General features: G+C 42.6%; 2 protein-coding genes across 3 annotated transcripts in view; one reads left to right on the top strand and one right to left on the bottom strand.

Annotated features, from left to right (window-relative positions):
• Nucleotides 1–508: 508 nt before the first annotated feature.
• Nucleotides 509–4,058, bottom strand: LOC147418327 (uncharacterized). Its single transcript, XM_086507097.1, has 2 exons — nt 3,726–4,058; nt 509–631 (listed from the first exon to the last, which is right to left on the bottom strand). The coding sequence occupies exons 1-2, from the start codon at nt 4,056–4,058 to the stop codon at nt 509–511; spliced, it is 456 nt and encodes a 151-aa protein (XP_086363223.1).
• Nucleotides 4,059–15,257: 11,199 nt separating this feature from the next.
• The window catches only part of FLU (Tetratricopeptide repeat (TPR)-like superfamily protein), a 53,427-nt gene continuing 50,197 nt past the window's right edge, over nt 15,258–18,487 (top strand). Inside the window, exon 1 of one of the 2 annotated variants that reach the window (XM_086507206.1) lies at nt 15,258–15,495. In XM_086507206.1, the coding sequence (XP_086363332.1) occupies nt 15,322–15,495 (174 nt within the window). In that variant the 5' untranslated portion in view covers nt 15,258–15,321. The remainder of the gene's footprint in view (nt 15,496–18,487) is intronic. The other variant, XM_086507205.1, reaches the window with a different exon arrangement.

Raw genomic sequence — 18,487 nt, 5'->3', positions numbered from 1 at the left:
CAACAAATGGACCTCAACTCAGCCTTTCTTGGAGTCCATTTGATCTGATCGCCAGCAACAACTTCTGGCTTTTCGGTAGCAAGAGCAAGAGCACTGTACTGAGTTTCAAGAACCGGACTTATCCCATTTCTGAGCTTCAATTCTTGGAATGATCCGAACATCATCTTCAATTGCTGGACACAGTGAGACTGGACGTGATTGCCAGCGAACTGGGAAAGTGAAGAAGAGAGTTGCGAGGAGTGAAGTGGCAACTGATCTGGCAAGAGCGTACTGCAGGATGAACACCAAGAAAAAGGCTCTGCAAGAAAAATTGCAGCAGACACGCTATGTTGAGCTCCACGTAGAGCTTGCTATGGAAGATGAGAGCTTTCAGTGATGAAGCTGACTGATCGAGGAGCTATGTCGGCCTGGCACTGGTTACATAAAATGCAAAACCAAGGATAAGAAGCGTGGGTGACCTGGACCGCTGAAGAAACTTTAGTAGAAGCAAAGAGGCTTGGAGGATGCACTAAAGTGTCTCTGCGTGCATGGCTTCAGCGTTAACACAGGCTGAGAGAGTGGTGCTATCACTCGGAATCGCAGAAGGCTTTGCTACCCTGTATCCCATGAGAAGATCGCCATCTTTGGCTTCCTAAGAAAACCAAGAAAGGGTATTTTAACTAACCCTTGCCCGCCTCCTCCACCAATGTGGTGTACACAGGAATAAGACCAAACTGAGTGTGCCTCCTCTATGAGAGTGCACCTCCTTATATTATGGAAGAGAGTTGGTTACAACCATAACGTGTCCGACCACACTAGGTGGCCGGACTCTACCTGCACGACCACACACCACAGTACCCTCGATCTTTTGTCCTAAATTCCCAAAATGCTCTCTAAAATACGCCCGGTTGTGAGATTAAATTTCTCCAAAGATATAAAAAAATTGAAGCTTTTCATAAGAAGACTGATTGTCTATCAATACAAGATGCTCAAACTAGAATTTGAGTTGGTTATGTAGGCTCTGGAGACGAAATGCTTCATTATTTTTGGAACATAATTGCCCTTTTTGTGAGGTAATTTGTGACAAAGTCCATGCTAAGCACTCAAAAACGTATCTCAATTGTCAAAAAGGAATAAAGACTAGAAAATCTTGAAGAATCCAACCAAAATAGATAGAAGGGTATTTTGGGAATTTCTAAAATTTTAGGGGTATTTTGAGAATTTTCACAAATTAGAGGGGTACTTTGTTAATTCTCCCTTGAAAAAATTCGCATTTGTCAAAATGAGTTGAATTCCAAGCTTCTGTAAATTATTTATTTTTTGTTATTTGTCTCACTTTCACCTACAATTGTTGCGTTTTGCCCATTTGCTGCTTCCTGCCCATAGGATCACGCCCACACAATCTGGCTTTTACTAAATATCAGACTCTCAAGGATATGGGATCCTTGAGAGCATGCCATGTAGCCACGAGGACAAACTACTTAGTAGATTAATCAATGAGCAACTTGTTCCACCAAACGTGTTTGAACATAGGCTACAAATAAGCACGAACTCTGTTCAACACAGCTCGAGATCCAAACTAGGGCGGCTACGAATGAGCACAAACTCTATTCAACACAATTCAGGATTCGAACCAACACTCTCGATTTATTCCAACATGGTATACCCCATAGCGCTAATGATGTTCACTTACAGTCCGATATTCATTCTAAGTCACAAACAACAGTACTGTGACAGATTGGAGGAACATTGGATTGTAGCCATAGACGTCGGCATGTAGAAGAAATAGTTCTATTGTACCTCTGTTCCTATGATGGTTGCTCTTATTTACCTATTGTGCAAAAGATCTAGCAGGCTTTCTCTGCATCCAACATGCAAATGCACCTAATACTTGGGCCTTTCCTGTGTAGAAGAACTTGCATTTGGCTCTAGGTCATATTGATTTTGTCTATTGATCTCACAATAGACTCGTTAGGCAAGAAATTGTCTCAAGGAAAGTGGTTCCAAAAGCATAATGATCAGATAAAGCAACAATTTGGAGATCCTGCAAGGCACCTTTTCAAGCTTTATTTTATCCTTAAATTTGCAATAAGGAGGGCTCAGAGAATTAAGAGGCAGCTTAGAAGCCAGTGTTTCACAAGCTACCAACAAAATTAAGCGAGACGAGAAGTTTTGACTTGAACTTTTGGTAATTAGTAAAATGGAGCTTGCCAAATTTTTTACAACTTATTTTTGAGAGGAAGTATGCCACATGGAATTGAATTGCATATGTTTCAAGTATAAAGAGATTGCTTGTGCCTCGGGTATTCAATTTTCATATTGGTTCTAAAGTCTCATTTTTTGTCGATTGAGTGTTACATTTGTGTAGTGAAAGTAATGTGCATGACATAATTTTTTTTTGTCACCATTGTGACATTATTATTATTTTTCACCATTTTTTAGAGGAGGTATGCCACATGGAATTGAATTGTATATGTTTCAAGTATGAAGAGATTGCTTGTGCCTCAGGTATTCAATTTTCATATTGGTTCTAAAATCTCATTTTTTGTCGATTGATTGTTAGATTTGTGTAGTGAAAGTAACATGCATGACATAATTTTTTTCTTTCACCATTGTTGCTATTATATGAATTTGCTCGAATTTGTCTTCGCTCGATTTTTTTTGCTCGGTGATTAGAAACCCCCGCCTCTGGAATTAGGGTTGCAGAGAAACGCATACAGCTTGGAGAAGACAAAGGAAGCTCAAGGCACACAATAGAGAGTCTCTGTATTACTTAATGTGCTATGAAAAGATAGATAGCCCTAGAGTGATGGGCGTAAATACAATGCACGGGGGAAAATACCTCCTAAAGAGGGAAAAAATGCCCCGGCAGTCCTAGTGTATTCACACACATCACTATCACATGTATATGGTAACACAGATAGAAGTTTAGAAAGTCAACCCAAGTGTTTATCTAGAAATCTGCACAAGCCAGCAAAACATACAGTTGGTGCATATGCAATCAGGGTCATTGTACATCGATTACAATGGTCAGATTTATAATCGAGAATCGAAATTTCAAGATCCAATAGATCAACCAATAGGAGACAGTCTAATTGGAGAACCAAACCAAAGATGGTACAAAGGTCAAAATGGAGGAAGACTTACTTGGATAGTCAAAGCCGTAGCTAGGTGTGTCTGGTAGGGATAGATAGTGATCGACAAATTATTCGGACGAGGAGGTGTGTGGTTGTAGTGAAGAAGCCTCAGAGCTTGGCAATGGCGCATGTGTAACAACAGGGAGGCATCGCGCAAGAGATTTATAAGGGACAATGCCCACTCGCCTAACTGTTATACGCGTTCGTGCCATAAAAGCTCCACTACCGTTCCTAGAGTCTTGTGCACCATCAGCGACGTGACATACATGCATTGGCTAATACTCCCCATGTTCCTTTTAATGATTATCACATGCAATCCTACTGGCCCTTTTTTCCATAAAAATTGATACTGGCTTGGATATGGGACTGTTTCTGCCATTGTCACTGTTTTGTCATGCTGAGACTTTTTTGACACCTTGACTGGCTCTGGTACTGGTTGTATATGAAAAAGATTTAGAATAACTGATTCTGAATTATCCTGGCCACTGTTCCCTAAATGCTAGCATCTTCTTCTCTAGAAGTCTCTTTCTCATTAGAATAATATAGTTTGATCTTGGCCCCATTATAAACACCTGGCAGCAGTAATCCAGATAAATCCTTTAACCTTACTGTGCCATTGGAAAACACCCAGTCAATTTCATATGGACCAGTCCAAGATATCTTTAAATTTGGTTTCTTAGGGCCCAGTTTGGATTGATAGAGCAGAACCAAGTCGCCCTTCTGGAACTCCCTAAGTTTGATTCGTCTATCATGCCAGTGTTTTCTTCTTTGCTGAACAATTTCCTGTTCCATCATAGGACGTTGCCTTAAATCATCCAATTGTGCTAATTCTTCCAATCTATTTTTAAGATTGTGCTTGAAATCCAATCCGTATTCTACCGCCATCCTGAGACTGGGAATCACAAATTCGATAGGCACTACAACTTCAGTGCCATACACCATTCTGAACGATGCTAGTCCAGTAGTGACTTATAAGCTGTCCTATAGGCCCATAGAGCAGCCCGAAGCTTAAGATCCCGTTGGTGTGGCTCCTTCTACACAATCTTGGTGAGAATGGTCTTGATGGTTTTATTACTGCTCTCTGCTTGGTTTACTGAGAGAATATCCATAGTATCATTAATAAAGTGTGTCCCTTGATCAGACGCAATCTCCACAGGACATCCATATCCCATATAATATTTTCAAATAGGAATACAACAGTGGACTTTGCGGTGTTATCTAGAAGAGCCTTGGCCTCCACCCATTTGGTGACATAACAAGTGGCCATCAATATATACATGTTCTTCCTTGGAGTGATTTTTTTGAATGGACCCATGAAATCCAGACCCCATTTCATAAATACTCCCAATGGTTGAATTGGAGTAAGAGGAGTCATATCGGCTGTTGTTGGTCTGCCCATCTTCTGGCATATATCACATGTTTTGCAAAAGCTTCTAACATCAGATATTAAAGTTTTCCACCACAATCCAGCTTGCAAAATCTTCTTTTAAGTAATATCAGTGGAGAAATGTCCTCCAGAATCCCCATCATGTGCCTCAAAAATAACTTTCATTCTCCCTTCCATTGGCACACACCTTCGAAGAACCCTATCTACTCCTAGTCTATAGAGCAATCCTCCTATGATGGTGAACTTTAGACTCTTAATAATCAAAGCCTTCTTCTGATTCTTAGTCCAATTTTCTGGGAATCCTCCTTTAGAAAGGAGCTGATATACATCATACCATTTTGGATCGGTGTTTTCCTCAGTTGTTACCTAAAACAGCTTTGCGTCCACTGCTCGGAGTAGCCATCAGTACTCCTAGATCAACACCACAATGGGTTTTACCGGGCTTATGAAATATGCGAAATTCAAACTCCACTAGGAACACCATCCATCTGATCAATCTTCCTTGAATAATGACTTTGTTAATAAAAAATAATAATGCTTGATGATCCACATAAAAAGAAATAACTTGGCCAACAAATAGTGTCAAAATTTACTAGCACTGAAAACCAGTCCTAAGGCTTCTCTCTCCGTAGTGGTATATCCTTGTTCAGCCTGACTGAATCTCCGACTGGCAAAATACACTGGATAATCGGTCCTCCCTTCTGGTTGAGCCAATATTTCTCCCATTGCCAGTCCTGAAGCATCGACATGCACATGAAAAATAACATCCCAATCCGGTTGTCAAAGTACTGGCTTACTGACAATGGCATTCTTCAAACTTTGAAAACTTTCCTCACATTCAACAGTCTAAATGAACTTGTTGTTCTTCTTTGTGAGCTCATACCTTGAAAGCAAACATATGAACAAATCTTCTATAAAAATTGATATATCCCAAGAATGAGCTTAAATCTGATGTTGTGCGTGGTGCCTTTGCCTGCTGGACACATTGGATCTTGTCGTTGGCCATCTCATGCCATTCCTGGACACTATATGCCCTAGTAGCTGTCCTTTCCAAACCAAGAAAACAAATTTGAATGGGTTTAGACAGATTCGCTTTTCCTTACAACACTGGAAAACCATTTCCAAAAAGAGCAAACGCTTCTCCTCAGTTGAATAGATAGTGAAGTCATCCATAAATATGGCAAGAAATCGGTGGAGGAAATTCACTGAATATTTTCATCATACATCTTTGGAAGGTCGTTGGAGCATTGCAAAGACCAAACGGCATAACCAGATACATAATGCTCCCCATTAAGTAATAAAAGTAGTTTTATTCCAATCTTCAGGAGCAACCTGTAGCTGATTATAACCACTATAGCCATCCATAAAGCTATACATCTCGTGGCCTAAAATTTCATCAAGAAGCCTGTTCATAAAAGGTAATGGAAAAGGATCCTTGATGGTCTGAGCATTCAACTTCGATAATCCACACAAACTCTGAGCTTTCCATTTTTCTTAGGCACTACCACAATAGGAAATAACCAGTCACTACTGGCAACTTCAGTGATAAATCCAGCCTTCAAAAGGTTATCGATCTCTTCTTTGTCCTTCTTAGCGTAATTTGGATTCATTCTATACCGTTGTAGTCTCACTGGTCTGGCATCCGGTTTCAGAGGTATTCTATGTTGACAGACCTCTGGATCTACCCCTTTTAGATCAGTATATTCCCATGCAAATACGTCTTTGTACTTCCGAAAAATGTCTCGGGCTTTTTCTTTCATTCTTGGGTCTAGATGCTTGTTGACTTTGATCAATCTAGGATTTTCCTCAGAACCTAGGTTCCATTCTTTGATTTCTTGATCATCTGGAAGCAACCAGCTAGGTTCACCTCCCTTCCTTTTGGTTGACTCCTCAGCATAATCCCAGGATGGACCCCTTAGTTCTGAACTGTCATTCGGAACTTTAGTAACTTCCTCAGAATGTGCTTGTTCAAAGGTCGCTGGCGTACTGGAATCGGAGAATTCTTGTGTAGAGTCGACTGGTTTCTCTGGCCTTCCAGTTAGCTGAATTGGTCGTTCTCCAGAATTCAGTTCAGTGAACTGACCTGGAAATTGCTTCCTTTGCTTTTTAGCCTGATCTTTGTCAAATAATACTGTATTTTAGGTCTATCTCGGCCAATGCAAAAATATTCATTGCTGCCAGCATCCTCTCAATTTTCTTTACTCCATACTTCTGGAAAAGCTCTTCCGGTCACAATGCCTTTCTCCAGCTTCTAGTGTTGTTCATCTGGATCTAAATTCTTCTACTGGTGCCCTGTATTGTTAGAGTTTGATTGGCATAGTCGTGAACAGCCTGTGTCGTTTGCAACCATGGGTGTCCCAATAGCATCCCATATGCGCCTTGCACATCTAGTACTAAGAAGCTGGTCTTGAACTTTTCTTTTCCCACCCTTATCTGCATACTCTCTATCATGCCAGTTGCCTGCACAACTTGATGATCGGCCATTCAAACTTTGAAAGGTGCTAGTTTCAAATTTGTGATACCCATCCTTTGCTGAAGGTGTGCCCCCATGATGTTTACTCCTGCCCCTCCATCCAGTATGACACCGGATAGTGGCTCCCACTGTTTTCTAACCTTGTAGTCTACCTAGATCACCTGCACTTCATCATCTCTGACAGTTGCTAAGTCAAGTGCTTTGGCTTCCGCTTCAGTCTTCCTTCGCTGTTTGATGAATTTAGCTGCTTCATGCAAAGTTTTTATAATGTCATCTAGTTCAACTATCCGTTTCTGAATTATTTCACAAATCTTAACATGAATTTCTTCTCTCTCTTTATCAAAGTTATTATCAAAACTTGAAGAATTGGGATTATCTGTACAGTGCCACTCCTCTATTCTGGTAACTATTGTGCCTCCTTCAGTGTTTCCTGTTGCAGTTATATCTTATTCACTATTCCCAAGTTCCTCCATCGGTCCTTGAACTACAGCCAACATAGTCTCAGGAATTCCAAACTCTAACTAATCTGGTTGTGTTTTCTCAGAATACTGGGTTGGTATCTTCTGAATGACTCAGGCATCAAAACTTTCTGGCTACTCTGGTAGCTTCTTAGCTATATCTTCTGTGATCTTAGACACCAGTTCTCTCTGCTCCTTCCATTCATCGACTACCTTCTCTTTGCCCTTTGCCTTCCATACCTCTCTCTGTTGAGCCCATTTGCTACTTTCATGACTGACTAGTTTTGCCGGCTCATCTGGGATTTCCTCAATGACTACACCTTTACTGTGCGTAACTGCTCATACTGGAACTGGCTCTGGGTTAGTAGCCGTAGTGCTAGGTGCTTCTAGACACTGAGCCACAAAATGCCCATACTTGCCACAAGTATAACAGTTAAGGCTTCGATTTTGAAAGTTACCACGACCCCGGCCTCGGCCAGTACCTCCCTGGTACATGTCGCCCCAGCACTAGTACCACTTGTTCCTGATTTCTCCTCTTGGGATACATTGGTTGTCTCCACTTTGGCTGGTTCAGCATTGGTAAATGCCACTACATACAAATCCTTTCCCTTCTTGAAGTGATGAATGCGAATACCACAATTGTTCCATAAATGACCATATGCTTTGCAATAGGTACATTGTGGACACTCATTGGAAACATGATCTTTAGATTTGCACCTTGAACACCAGGTTTCCATTCTCCTAACTGGTTGTGTGGTCTGGCTGATTTCAGCAATATGCCGGGCCATTTCATCAATCTTTCTGGACCAAGACCCCTTCTTGGCCTTGTCTCAGAATTCTCAGTGGAAGAACTTCTACTGCTGGACCGCCTCTTCTTGTGACTTCTTTTCTTCCTAGCTTGTTGTTCAAGCTTCAGAGCTCGCTGCACCAAGTCATTAAATTTCTTTGTTGGTGCAGGCACCTCCTGTTCTCTAAGGTTCGTACTGCGGAACCCATTTAAAAACCATGCTCGTAACCTCTTTTCTGATGGTGGCTCCTGCAACTACCTGGTTAACTCCTTAATTTTCTCAACATAACTTCTAACTGATAATTTTCCTTGCTTTATCTTATCTAGCTTGTAGAGGATGTCCTCATCACCTCTGTTGTCTGAATATTCCAGTCTGAAAGCCTTGAGCAATTTGTTGTATGATCTGAGTTGGCAAGCAAGGTAATGGTAATACCATTTCCTTTCTTCATCTTTTAGTGTCTGAGAAAAATATTATCCCCAATCATCTTCATCCATATTCTTCAACTCAGCATACTGCTCAAAAGCTTGGATATGAACATCTGGATCATCTTTCTTCCCTCCTTTGAAAACTGGGAAAGAGATTTTTAATGAAGAGGTATAATCATGCCGGTTAGCATCGTCTCTGCTTCTTTTGATCTTGGGAGCCTGGCTTCGTCTTGAAGACTTCTTGTAGTAGCCTGTATCAGCATCCTAGTCAATTTCTTCTTCAGTCTCGGTTTCTGTCTCTTCTCTGGCTTTTTTGCTGGAGCTATGATGACTACCCTTGCTACCCTTGGTCCCAACATTCCTGTCTGTGGACCGAGAACTCCTGGTCTTGCGTTCTTCCCGCTCAGCCCTTCTCCTCCAGGAATGACTGGAGTGCTGAGAGTCCCTGGCTTCATCAGCATGACTGTGCTCCTCCTGAGCCTCAGTCTCAATCACCGGGTCCTTCTTAGGATCAGACTCTCTTTCTGACTCCTCAAGAATAGGGTCCGCGCGGTTGGAATCAGTGTCTAACCGGGTTGACGGTTTACGACCACGGCTTTCTTTGGGCGCCATCAGTACAACTAAAAATTCTAACTAGGAGATAAGAGTTTTTTGGTCGAAGAGCAAACAGCTCCTCCCACCGTGATCGCCAAAATGAAATTGGAGCTGATCTCTTCAGACAGCTGATTGCAATTTTAGAATTTAAAGCTACTGGTTACGTTGTCAGTTCAATTAGCGAGACTGGGACAGAGAACTGGTTACGTTGTCAGTTCAGTTAGTGAGACTGGGACAGAGAACTGACTGAACTGAAATAGATAACTGAAGTGGAAGATTATACTGAAATGAGAGACATACTGAAAGACTGGAATGAATATTTGCAGATTCCGATTAATAGTTCAAGGACAACCAGTACAGTGTATAATGGGTTTAAGTGCAAACGGTTACAGTTTCAATGATTACATAGTGAAGCCAGAGGTGAAGAACTCGTAATTCGAGAATGCTTAGAGAGCTAAAGCCAAAGCAACTAAGCTAAGAAGTGAACAATTAAGCTGCTAAGAAGCCCAATTACAATGTAACAGGTCTTATTTATAGCTCCCAGGAGTTACTACAGTAACTGCATGCGATAATTACTGCTAGCATGACTGCTCCACTGTTCGGCCTTCTAAGCGACAATTCCCGCCTGCTGAGATTGTCCTCACCTTCTACACCCATAGCTTTAATCTTCTACTCAATAGCAATAGAGACTGATATATTCGCTTGCCCTCGTTGCATATGATTATATCGACCGACAATACACACACACACACACACACACACACACACACACACACACACACACACACACACACACACACACACACACACACACACACACACACACATATATATATATATATATATCATTGGTTCTATGCATAAGGTGCATGCACTACAGATGATGATTTTCTTCTATAGCAAACATACATGGCTTGGATATCGAGCAATTAGTTCATGTGATAACATGACTCTTCCAAAAGAGTGTCCAGGTTGGCAATCTCTTATTTTCATTACAGTTATGTGGACTTGTACCCACACATTCATTGATTGAGTTATGCAAATAAGATATCTCTCTTAAATCTAGGGAAGGCATATATTAAACAAAAACCAAAGAATACCTAGTATGACTACTTTCTTTTGGGTTTTGAGAATCTTTCTCTTCTTTCAATGGGGAGATATGATTGTTTTAATGATCCAAATGTGAATAAGATTCTAGCTTGTGAGGATCTCCTTCTTAGTCTATAGAACCGTTTGTCCATAGGAGCACCATTCTTTGGGCAGGACCCAACTTGCCAATGACAAATCACTCAATAAGTGTTGATGGTCACTTATTGGACTCTTTACACTTGTGCTTTCAAGGAAATAAGTTCTCAACTCCCAAGGGGTAGTAGATAAGTTCATTATACGAATCTGTTCGTAGCAAGCCTCTGAAAATCCCATCTACCTAGTGGTTTAAGTAGTATATCTTTGACCAAGGGTTTTAGGATTTCCAAGATATGACCAAGGATTTTTGGACAAAATAAAAACCAAGGGTTTTTGTGCTTACGCAACAACATTGCACAATTTGTTTTGATGCAAGTGACATTGTCATGCATAGCTACACGGTGTCGTGCAGCTCCGCTTCCATGACAAGAAAATGAGCAAAGGGATGCCAATCTGGTTTATTTGAATCCTACATGATTATCAGCAGTAATAAGGGCTTGATAACAAGCCAATTTTAAGTTAAAAGTGTGCCAGATGCTGATCTAAGGGCCAAAAGATGTCTTGGTAATGCTAATCAATGAGTATGCTTGAAGTGGTCATAGCTAAGATTTTATTGATCAAAGTTGAAGTACTTGAAGTGCTTTACAGGCGTGTCTTTACGGCTCATCAATCGAAGCTATAGATAAGAAGTTATGGCAGCTTGAAGTTTGAGTCGATTGCAGATCCATACCGGATTGGGCTGCAGCTGAGGGGATAAAAATGAAGTGAATGCACGGGCCTAAAGTGCTCGCTTTGTGGAGCGCCTCGGTCTTTTCAGATCAGTAATCGGATTTACGGTTGCCATTTATTGGCCGTTAAAGATTCACCGGGGACCGGTTCCGTGCCAGTCTAGTCGGCTCGGCCGGAGTGCCATCCGGGAATTTTTGACTTCGACCAAGTTTCGGAACGTCATGCAGTAATTCCTTGTTGAAATGTTGCGCCTGACAAAAATCTCATAAATACTGAAGATTGCTGATAGCAGGAAATGCCCAACACGGCTATGGCTTAAGCAAATACAAAGTCGGGTCTCTCTAAAAATGCAATCACCTATACTACCATCTTGAAGGTTGTGTCGCGGAAAATGGTGGCAAAATTCATGATGATAATGTTAGTCAAGGACTGATGGAAGAGAATGTCGTGCTTGGCATTGCTTTGGCCGGCATATGTATCAAATGTGGTGCCCAAAGCAATGGAATAAAGTTGCCAAAGGGGATTCGGAGTTGATGAGCTTGGCAATGCCTTGGTCGATATGTATGCCAAATGTGGTGCCCTTATGAGGGAAGCCAACTGCCCAAAGGCCAAGGGCCCATAGCCCAAACGCCCAAGGGCCCATAACTAACAAAGGCCGCCCATTATGCAAATTAAGGAAGGAGGGTGTGAACAAAGAAAAACATGGCGTGAAAGCCAGTGGTGAGCGGCGCAACAGGAGAAGAAGCGCTCGTGGTGGCACAGGGAAGCTCATACGAGTGCGCGAATGAAGTGGAAATTGCTCAACAGCCCATGGCGAACCCTTTCGGCGCCAGTCCCATCAAATTCTGCGCTGCCTCATCTAACCAACTTCCACGTCAGCTAGGGGTGCTACCCATTAGCGACATCGCTAATGGGCTGGCCATTTTTAGCAAGGCAAGTCCATGCAACCTATAAAAAAGAGGAGGCGGCTCTTTTTTGGCTCTCTCTTTTTCATTCATCTTCTTCTCTCCCAGGAAGAGAGCCAGAGGCCTTAAGCTCTGTAAACCAAGCTTCCATAAGACGCTTATACTCTTCTCGGATCTCATTAGTCATCCTAATCATAAGCTCTCTAAGCCAAAACTCTCCTCGAATCTCCTTAGCCATCATAATCCTAAGCTCTAAACCAAGCCATCATAATCTTAAGCTCTAAATCCAAGCTTCCATATTTCATTCCAATCTTATCTAATCCTAATCTAAGCCGCCCAAGCCCATTCGAATCCAAAATTAAGCCATAAATCTAAGCCGCAATCCTAAGCCGAACATCTTAAGCCTTAAACCTAAGTCATAATCCTTAAGCCGATAACCTTAAGCCAAATCGAAACTCCTAAGGCCATTAGAAGCCGAAGCTTCCATAGCCATAGCGGAAGGAAAATCAACTCTCTCAACCTTGAAGCATCAGAAGGAAAACGAAGCAGATCAAGGCAGTTTTTGGCAGACCAATTAAGGCAAAAGATTTTATTTGGTATTGTTCATTGGACCAGACATTATCATCATTACTGAAGCTTGAATTTCTTAATTAATTAGCACCTGGATTAAGGCAGGTTAAACCTTGTAAGGAGCATAAACTCCTCCATTAACATTTGATTAAACAAGGATACTATTATGTATTTGATTTGAGTTATCAGGCTTCATAATCTGAATCAAACTATCTGTTTAAAGCTCTATCCCCATTGATTGTGTTTGCTGCAACTCTTTTCCTTGCACCTCTCACAGCCAGGGGCCCTGTGCCTTCCCGGCTCACCTTCGAATACAAATCCCCCGACAACGGTAGTAGTTACGAGAAGGGATAGACGTTAGTGTATCGAGTACCTCCTCCGATATAAATTTTTCATTATCCTTGTTAGTTTTCCTTATGATGGAATCGAGAGTCCACTTTGGGTATTATCTACTCTTTTCGTGGTCACTTCTCTTACGACGATCAGAGGCCTTACAAGGTGGGAATCATTTTTTGGCACATGTTGTTAGTCACAAGATACACAACATGGTAACAAACTCACGAAGTTTGGTTTAGCTAGTGTGGAGCAAAATTATAAGGGTGTCTCTCATTCCTATTGCTGACTGTTTCTAGTTACCTCCACACACAAGTACTCTTCGAACTATATGAGACAAATTCAACATATGGAGAATATGAGTCTCTGGGATTGGCAATGGTGCCTTTTTCTTGATTATGTGTCGCAACAAAGTCCCTATGTGATAGTCAAATCCTTTCATTAGATTGTTTCAAGCATGTGATATCAGGTACAATTTCAGTGGTAAAAAATTGTCAGACATCTAGTAAGACCTATTAAAGTACCAAATAACAACATTCACGGATGGTTATTTCAACTATTTAGGTTGCAATTTTACATCCATGTTATGCACATAGCAAGGCTATGTCACGTGTTTCATTTTTTGTACCTAAATGTGGTTTATGTTCACATTCTATTATGGTTCAAATGTTTTAGCATGTATATTAATTGTTATGTGTAGCTTATTATGAATTGTTACGGTTCTCGATGGGAAGTGTTTAGTTTATTTGAAATGAGCTATTTACACATCTATTCCCTCAACTTTTATGTATTCTATGAGCATAAATTAAACCATGAGCATCAACAAGCACAAACCACTCCAAGGTTTAGATACATTTTTGCTAATGCATGCACACTATATCTTATTGGTCCTAGTGTTTAGCTTAAGCATATCTGCAGTGACATGCAAATTCATCCATTTGGCATCTTATGAAGCTTTTCAGTCACAAAAAGTGCAGTATATACTATCCATAGAGATACTCTCCCATTCACCATTGGGAATCTCTAAAGGATGTATGGATTGCCTCACAATATTGTGATCGATCGTGATTCCAAGTTTAACAATCACCATTGGAGGGATGTTTTAAAATGGATTAACGCAATTCATTCTCAGTATTGCAGATCATCTGGAGATGTATAGGCAGATTGTAAACTAACTCTTTAATTTTATCTGCTATGTATGAAGGCCTACCCCCTTGACTTTTTCAAGGCCTTCCTTATCCATTATGTGAAATAAAAACAAATATTTCTCAAAATGGTAATTTTTAGGCATTAATGAATCTTTACATTAGTTGACTTTTGACTAACTCTTTGAATAACATTTTTCAAGCAAGAGAATATGAGTTGCTGTGCTAGCTTTGCCAAGTAAAAGTGGTAATATTAACCTTGTTCATGAAGAGCGGACGAAATTTTAACCCCCTTTAAGAAGCAAAGACAATAAAAGGGAAACTTTTCTAGGATAAAAAGTCAGAGAATGATTGACAAGGGTCAACCACATACACACACAACAATTCTAAAAGTCAATTCTTCCATCCATGTTGGCTATGTATGGAAATCAAGTAGATTGGGCTAGAACCTCATAGATTGGGGACAAAGGGAGACTTGCCTAAATCTAAGGAATACATGTTGACTTTGTGCTCTGTTACTATATTAGGGTGGTGATATTTGTGTAAACACACTTAGACCGCTAGAAACTTTATTTCACGTTGTTGTTCCCCCAGCTTGTATATAACTCCATCACTCTAGGGCAAGCCTTATCTTTGTATTAGCATACCTAGTAATACAACTTCTTGTGTTGTGTGCTCTCGGGCTTCTCCTTCATCTTTTCCATCTTCACGTGCATTCCTGCAACGATATTGCCAATAGTCGATATCATATGGACAACATATTCATCTCAATATCTCCCCCGTGAGTTATTTATATTAGATAAGGATTGCACCTCTTTGGCACATGAATCCATGGTACTAAGACTTTGAATTGTGGATGTGGTCTTCAAGGGTTTGGGCACCTTTTGCGGCGTAGTGCCATTGCTGTCTCCAACAATAATCTTCTTGTGTTGAGGAATGTGGGCATCTTGTTTGGCAAAGTGCCATTTGAGTCCTTAACCTTGTGTATGCGGAGGCCCGAGGGGGGAAGACTCTCCACACACACACACACACACACACACAGAGAGAGAGAGAGAGAGAGAGAGAGAGAGAGAGAGAAGAACATAAGAGAGGAGATTTTTTAGTTTAGCTCAAGAAAGCTAAGTCGATAGAACGCGTTTTGAGCTCAAGACCTGTTTTACCTAGCATATGTATTCCAGTTAAAAGGCTCGCTGGAAGGAGCTGGTGAACATCTATGGGGCCTTGTGCTGCTGCTACGTGCTTAAGAGCGCAGTCTCCTCTACTCCCCTCGAAGGCATCGCGCCGTTCATCATCTCCCCCTTCGTTACCCACCTTGTCTTGCAGAGTTTCTTCCTCTTACAACAGTGAGCCCATTTGCAGCCACCTTAAAACCGGCCCTTCCTCGCTGGTACGTTGCGTTTACCTCTAGCTATCTTGAATTTCGTTTTTCTGTGATTCTTGATGACCAAGTACTGTTTATGTGACTCTGTTTTCCAAGATTACCGTCAAATGGAGGCCACATTTTGCTTGAATGTGACTTCAACAGGCTTGATTGGGTGGGTGCAATAGCGGGGTTTGTGTTTGAGAAATGTTAATGCTGTGGAATTCCTTGCCCGATGGGAGCTTCAGTCAGAGTTGTGTCCCATAATGCAAAACATGATATGAAAGCAAAGCCTCATCCATCCGTGCATATAAGTTTGCTACCAGGAAGTCTGCCGATCATAAGACGATAGTGGATGACATGGGTCCAGAATCCAATTCTGTTCACACGATAGAAATCATGTTACACATACTTTGATGAATTCAGGTCCTAGGATGGGGTAGCCAGACTTCTGGACCCTGGTCATTCTATGTTTTTCTGCGATTGTTTCCATCACTTTACAAATGCATTTTAAGCATCAAGCCTACTCAAAAACTCAGTTTGGTATTTGAACTCTTCATCAAATGGTAAGAATATATAGCAGCTCAATTTGTTCTTGAGAAGTGCTTATTTGTTCTATCGGCAAGCGGTTCTCAATGCAAGAGATGGTCATATATGGGCGCATGGACCATGTTTGGTACACGTCTTTGAAGTTGGTGTTCTAATGCTTTAGATGTTTTGGTATCTTTGGGAGGACTGAGGAGAGATTGATCTCCTTATGCTTCAGGAGCACCATCTGTGTGAGAGCCGCATTAGACGTTGTGGTCAGCTCTTGCGTGGACGATATGATACTTTTTGGTCAGCTGCTTTTGGACCTGGAGGCATCCAGGGTGCCTTATGTATGACTATGACTATTGCAGACTCTTTGCAGTAGGCCATTGTGGGCAGTCTTTGGACAGAGAGCTTAGACAGGCAAGATTCTCCTTCTGATAGAGTGGCCTCAGGCCTTACTCAGATTAGCCGTTTTTTCCTCCAGGAGTCCCTGGCTCGTTGGGCTGCAGCGAGAGAGGAGGAGCAGCGTCTCAGACGGGGCATTGCTTCATTACAGAGGATGCAGGAGCAGCATCCAGACAGTCCTTGGTTGGAGGAGCAGCTACAGCAGGCTCGACAGGAGCTTGTTAGCACAGAGGAGAGGCGACATGAGTTTGCTTTCCACCGAAAGGCATCTTAGTGGACCCAGGTGGGCGACAGAGTGACTGGTGTTTTCTTTGAGGCAGTGGGACCTCGACATTCGTATGCCAAGGTCAGTCAGTTGAGGAGGCCCGACGAATTAGTTGCTTCCGAGCCTGAGGATATGCGTGCAGTTGCTACTGACTTCTACTGTGAGTTACTGTCTGCAGAGTCCCAGTCAGAGCGTCAGGATGCATGCAGGGAGCAGGTTTGGGCACAGATGCCTTGTCTTGTGACTGAGGAGATGCGTCAGAGGCTTGAGCTGCCACTTCAGCTTGAGGAGCTGCACACGGCTCTGAGGGCCCTTCCCCGTGGTAGCTGTCCAGGTGAGGATGGGTTGACTCTCAGTTTTTTCTTGGAGTACTGGGACCTGCTTGGCCCAAATCTCTGTAGTGCTTTTTAGTACATTTTGCACACAGGAGTGATGCCTGACAGCATGAGTGAGGGCCTGATCTACCTCATTCCCAAGGAGGGTGGCTCCTTGGATGAGATTCGACAGTGGCGTCCCATCACCATCCTCAACTCAGCCTACAAAATTCTTGCCAAGGCTTGGAGTTTGAGGATTCAGCCACTTCTAGAGAGCCTTATACATGGGACTCAGATAGGTTTTGTCAAGGAACGTAGTATCCTTGACAACATCTTTACTTTTTGGGAGGCTTCTGCCCTGACATGGCTCCGTGGTGAGGACTCGGCGATTCTTCTTCTCGATTTTGAGAAGGCATACGACAGAGTTGAGTGGGACTTTTTAGAGGGCACTCTACGCAAGATGGGCTTCTCAGATGCTTGGATCAGAGGGGCGTCAACTTTGTACAGACAGGCTCACAGTCAGGTACTTTTGGTAGGAGGCAGAGGTGATCGCTTCATGCTCACACGTTCGGTCAGACAGGGCTGTCCTCTTGCCCCCTTCCTCTTTCTGTTCTATGCTTAGGCGATGAGCAGGTCTTTGGTGTTGTAGCAGGTTGGTCTACGGGGCTTAGCACTCCCTATTCAGGGATATGAGCTACTGGACACTGAGTTTGCCGACGACTCAGCCTTGTACTTAGATGGCCAGGAGGCCAACCTTCACAGGTGTGGGCAGGCTCTGGAGACCTGTTGTGCATCGGGTGCACTGATCAACTGGAGAAAGACAGTGGCTTTCTCGGTTGGTAGTGCTCCTGTGCCCGATTGGATGCCAGCCTCCAGGAGAGGGCTTTAGGTGGATTCCCCCAGGGACTGCAGTTCGGTACTTGGGCTGTCAGGTTGGTTTGGACTTGTCTCCCGAGCAGCAGATTGCTCCCCTTTTCCTGTCTATCAGGAGAAAGTTGTTACATTGGAGCTTAGCACGACTTTCTTTGGCTGACAGATTAATAGTGGCCAACTAGGTGTTGTTGGCGACTATGTGGTACATCACTTCTTGCTGGATCTTCTCGAGTTCTTGTATCAGCCAGGTAGAGAGGCTGATCAAGAACTTCCTTTGGTCAGGACGTGACACTCAAATAGCTCGAGCCAAAGTAGCTTGGCAAGTCATCACTCTTCCTTGTTCACAGGGAGGGCTTGGGATCATTGACCCAGCACAGCAGAGCAGAGCCCTTCTTGGGAAGTTCATCGTCAGAGGACTTCTTCGAGGTGAGGAGCCTTGAAAGGAGTTCTTGCTACAGCGGCTTCGTGCTAGGGTGCCTCAGGCAGGAGGCCCCTGGCAACCTTCGACGAGATGGATCTTCATAGAGATGCGCAGAGTTGATTTGAGCAGGAGACTGGAGGACCGCTTCGCTCTTGGGAGCTCTTGCGGCGAGGCCTGGAGCAGAGAGCCTACTTGCACGGAGGAGCGCCT

This window comes from Adiantum capillus-veneris, chromosome 30, assembly GCF_014529385.1.
Source record: "Adiantum capillus-veneris isolate H3 chromosome 30, ASM1452938v2, whole genome shotgun sequence".
NCBI lineage: Eukaryota > Viridiplantae > Streptophyta > Polypodiopsida > Polypodiales > Pteridaceae > Adiantum > Adiantum capillus-veneris.
This window is presented reverse-complemented; position numbering and strand designations above follow the sequence as displayed.

Excerpts from the sequence above, each read along its gene's own strand:
- LOC147418327 (XM_086507097.1), bottom strand. The coding sequence starts at position 4,058 with ATGGTGTATGGCACTGAAGTTGTAGTGCCTATCGAATTTGTGATTCCC. Across the intron at positions 632-3,725 it reads GGGTGTTTTCCAATGGCACA|GAAGCCAAAGATGGCGATCT; the intron begins GTAAGGTTAAAG and ends TGGTTTTCTTAG.